This window comes from Sinocyclocheilus rhinocerous, unplaced genomic scaffold, assembly GCF_001515625.1.
Source record: "Sinocyclocheilus rhinocerous isolate Xijiao unplaced genomic scaffold, SAMN03320098_v1.1 scaffold2172, whole genome shotgun sequence".
NCBI lineage: Eukaryota > Metazoa > Chordata > Actinopteri > Cypriniformes > Cyprinidae > Sinocyclocheilus > Sinocyclocheilus rhinocerous.
The window spans coordinates 220,988-225,622 of NW_015662992.1; the positions used below are offsets into that span (position 1 = coordinate 220,988).

Here is a 4,635-nt window from a genome sequence, read left to right on the forward strand (position 1 = left end):
ATATATATATATATATAAAGAATAAAAAATTACTTTACTTAAAGTAGGATATCAGTACATTCATTTCTTACCACTGATGTTTGTGCAGCCGGACCTTCTTTTGATCCGTAAACAAAAACCTCTCGCTTAACATCATGTTCTCATCAGTTAGGCATTTTAAATCCCTCCGAAATCATACTTACTCCCATAAATATATTAATTTTAAGTTATCATTCAATAAAGAGATCGATAAACGAGCGAGTCAGTCAGTCAGTAAAACGAAAATTGACCGTTAATTTTTTTATTCTGCGAGCGCGCGGCTCTCTGTGGAAGACAGGTGAAAGCGCGTGCTGGAGAAGCGCGTGCAGATCAGAGGCGCGCAGTAAATGAAGATGAAACAAACCCACGAATTTATTATTTCTGTTATCACTCTACCCTTAACCCTGGCTTAATATTATAATTTAAATCGCGTTTTGATTGATCTAATTTCTGTATTTTAATAAATGCTGCATTAATGCATGGAAATTATCTGTAATTATCTGACTATTCAGTATTATAAAAACCACATCTTGTTTTTATCGATTGTTTTTAAACTAAAAAGTAATAATCTGAGCACATCAACCATCATATGTAAGATTAAATAAGATTAAATCTGTCCATTAATATGTAAGATTACGGAGTACCCAGATTTTACTGCGACGTTTTAATTGGAAAGATAGTTTTACAGGGTTATAAAAATAACCTGAGAATAACCATAAGGGAACGTTCTGTATAAGTTATTTTTAGGTTATTTTAAAAATAACCACCCTGCAACGTTCTGGGAACGTTATTTTATAGTTACAAAAAAATATAACCTAAAAAGAACGTTCCCCTAACGTTAGTATTTGGTTCCCAAAAAATAACCAAACGGGAACCAAAAACTAACGTTAGGGGAACGTTCTGTGTTTGCTGGGAAAGTTTTAGTATGCAATTTCAATGCAAATTATGATTAAAATGCTTTTATGCATATAAATCATGTCTCGAACAAACTGAACTACGATATGATACGATATTGATATATAGATACGATATTACAATAAGTAGGCTATATATTATTCTGCAATTATTTATAATACGTAATTAAAAAAAACTATTAAACTGCAAAACGTGCCTGTATTTGCCTTTATTGTTCACGCCGGAGAACATCTGAATCATTTTGAACCGATTCTCTGAAACCAACTGTTCAGACAAACCGACTCACGGATTTGAGTCGGACATCCCATCACTAGCTGGAATTCGAGCGGGGAAGTGACGCTTTCTTCCAAAGTCTTTCCCCATCCGTATCCGCCGGAATCCAGAACTTCGCGCAATTGGAGTCCCTTGATGTCAGTCAACAGCAACTTTGCCACCACCTCTCCTGATTCTCGTCTCTGCTGCACTTGGCGACCATATCGGCCGTCAGGGAAAGAAATGCCAACGGGATGAGGGGATCGTAGGCCATGTAAATACAAAACGTAAAACGTTTACGATTTCATCGACACATTGATGTGCAGTTTGCTTTTCGATTGTCGCAGTTATGGTCCCAATCGTATCCCGTCCGTGCGTTTTATCCACCACCGTCTCTAGCCTCGGGAAAATGTACCCGACTATTCTTGATTGCATTTTTTTCGCAAACAAAAGAAGACACCCGAAAAAGCAATAAAAGAGCACGACAGAAGGATCGGTGAGTTTATCTCTCCGTGTGTTGTGAATGATCATCGATTATTTTATGTTGTGGCGAATGTTTGATGGCTTTTAACTAGTTTTTTTCAGTCGGCCCCTTTCTGATTTTCTGAAGCCGGTTCAACTAAAGCAACCAAGAGAAATATAGAGACACTACAAATGACGAACATTGAGTTATTCAGCACAGACTTAGATTGATGATCCATATATAATTAATGCAATTCAGTAGTTCTAATAGCAGGTAAAGTGTAAAGAGAATTATGAAGATATCCAGAAAAATACCGCTATTACCATGCCTGGATTGACTGCTATACCTATTGAGACTCTAGGTCCACTGTTAATGCAAAGGCCTACAATGTTCATCATGAAAGTTTAAGTCATGTCAACAAATAAATTATGGCATTCAATTGTTTTAATTGACATAAATTTATGCACGACAATATTTTTTTTTTATTATTTTTAAAAGTTATTTTTTTCTTTTTATCTGAGGTCCAGATTTATTAGGTGTATACACATGACAGCTCATGAAATGACAAAGCTTGGCCATTTTTATATAATCACTGTCACAAATAAATTTAGTTTAATGGCAATATTTTACCATTATAGGGGAAACTAAAAAAAAAATATATTTATTTTTACCTTATTAATTTTATGTCCGATACTACAATTGAATCTGCATGTTCATTCTCAATCTGAACAATTAAGGCCATTACGTGTAAAATCAAATCATAAAATTGAATATGAAAGAAGCCATAAATAATCCCAAGTTCCCAACATATCATAAGACAATCACCACTAGAATTTGCTTTTGAGAAGGATATGTGACAGCTGCAGGTCACTACAGTGTCTGCGGAAAAAAACAAAACCCATACTGAATCTGTTAATAGAAACTCCTAGAATATATGTTATGAAATATGTCAAATTTTAGATAACAGAGACATTCACTACGCACATTTTAAATATCTGGGATGTTTTTGTAACTGCCAAGAGGCAATTTGCCAGAGCCTTGGTTATTTTCTGACTCGCGTATGTTTGAATTTGCAAAAAGTGTATTGATCCAAGTGTTATCAAGTGGGAAATGTTACTCAATATAGGCTTAAAGGGTTAGTTCACCCCAAAATGAAAATTCTGTCATTAATTACTCACCCTCATGTTGTTCCAAAACCGTAAGACCTTCGTTCAACTTTGGAACACGAATTCAGATATTTTTGATTAAATGTGAGAGCTCTCAGACCCTGCATAGACAGCGAGCGTAATCGACTTAATCAGTGTTGCTTACGTTCGGAGGAGAAAGCGCGCAGGAACGTAATCTGCGTAATCAGCGTTGTTTATGCTTAGGGGAAAGCGTGCGTATGTGTGATACTCTAAAATGGTGGAAGACGTAACTCGGGGGAGAAGAATGAGACAGTTAGGTCTCATTTGTTAACATTAGTTAATGCATTAGCTAACATGAAATAATAACGACTAATATAAATATATTTACAGCATTTATTGTTGTTAATGTTAGTTAATAACAATACAAATGTTCATTGTTTGTTCATGTTAGTGAATTATCTGTTACCAGATATGACTTTTTTTTAAGATGTTTTGATAAATGTTGAAATTAACATAAGATTAATAAATGCTATAACTAATGTAGTTAATTTTAACAAATGAAACGTTATTGTAAAGTGTTAATAGTATATCTGCATGTTTATCAGGTGTAACTTCCTGGTGGCCATATATGAAAAATTATTCTCAAATATCAATCCTAATAGATTTGTTATTTTATAGATTTATTTTATTAAAGTAATTATGAGGTTACAACTCTCTTAAAATGTATATTACACTTCACTTTTAAAAATAAAGGTTCCAAAAGGGGATTTTTGCAGTGATGCCATAGAAGAACTATTTTAGGTTCCCCCAAAAAAACTTTAAGTGTACGGTTCTTGAAGGGCACCTATTATGCCACTTTTTACAAGATGTAATATAAGTCTTGGGTGACCCGAGAATGTGTCTATGAAGTTTCAGCTCAAAATACCCCACAGATCATTTATTATATAATTTTGAAAATGCCTATTTTGAGGTGAAGCAGAAACACGCTGTATTCATGCCTGTATCTTTAAATGCAAATTAGCTGCTGTTCACCGCCCCCTTTTCCACAAAAGGGCTGTGCCTCTTTACAGCTTGCACCTCAAATACGCTGCCAAAAAACATCAGTTTGGTTTTGATTATCGTGTATATCGCGCTGAAATCATGTGTTTTAAAGCCATATCAGTTTAAACTTGATCTAATGTTTTCTGAGTGCACACATCCGAAGCACACGCACAGAAAGCGGCTGTCACATGGCATGTGAGTACTAAACAATGTTCTTTCTCACGTAATATTGCAAATAACATAAGACTATTTAGTTTGCTTAATAAAAGAACAAGGTATATACCTGTTCTATAGGAAAGGTCACTTTAAATGACTTCTGTTGTGATCTGGCGCTATAGAGAAAATATAATTAAATATTAACTTGACCTTCAAGGGGGGCGGTGGGTGCCGTTGGGGGGGCGGGCCGCCCCCCTAAAATAATGGCAGGGGAAACACTGTGTCTGTGAAGGTAAACAGCTGGAAAAGAAATCGCATATTTCTTTTAGATCTGTGTATTAAGTGAAAGCAGCGTCATATGCAGTAGGGCTGGGTAAAAATATAGATATCTCGATATTAATCGATTCTCATTTTTATGAAATGATGATGATTCTTAAATCCCAAGAATTGATTAGTCTAGCCTGTTTTCAGTTGATGGACGGAACGTTGAAAGGGCACTTCCCATCCAATATATCGCAATAAGCATTGTGCTTTGGTACTTTTAATATGCTTAAACTGTCAAATACATACAAGGTTAAGTTAAAAACACGTTACAAAAACACAGTCGGTTATGTCTGCAGTGTTTCCCCTAGGTTTATGGCTTTGGGGGGGGGGGGGGGTTCC

The 4,635-nt window shown here is 35.3% G+C and overlaps 1 protein-coding gene across 5 annotated transcripts in view; it reads left to right on the forward strand.

Annotated features, from left to right (window-relative positions):
* LOC107728716 (suppressor of cytokine signaling 5-like) overlaps positions 1–4,635 on the forward strand; it is a 21,073-nt gene that overhangs the window by 980 nt on the left and 15,458 nt on the right. For 2 of the 5 annotated variants that reach the window (XR_001638502.1, XM_016539003.1), the window contains exon 1: positions 1,328–1,459. The exons of 1 other annotated variant lie outside the window; for it this stretch is intronic. Coding sequence is in view for 1 of the 4 variants with exons in the window: in XM_016539003.1 (XP_016394489.1) it covers positions 1,458–1,459 (2 nt within the window). In the remaining 3 variants the exon portion in view is untranslated. Of the gene's footprint in view, positions 1–1,327; positions 1,682–4,635 lie in introns of those variants that run through there. 2 more of the 5 variants (XM_016539004.1, XM_016539005.1) reach the window with 2 other exon arrangements.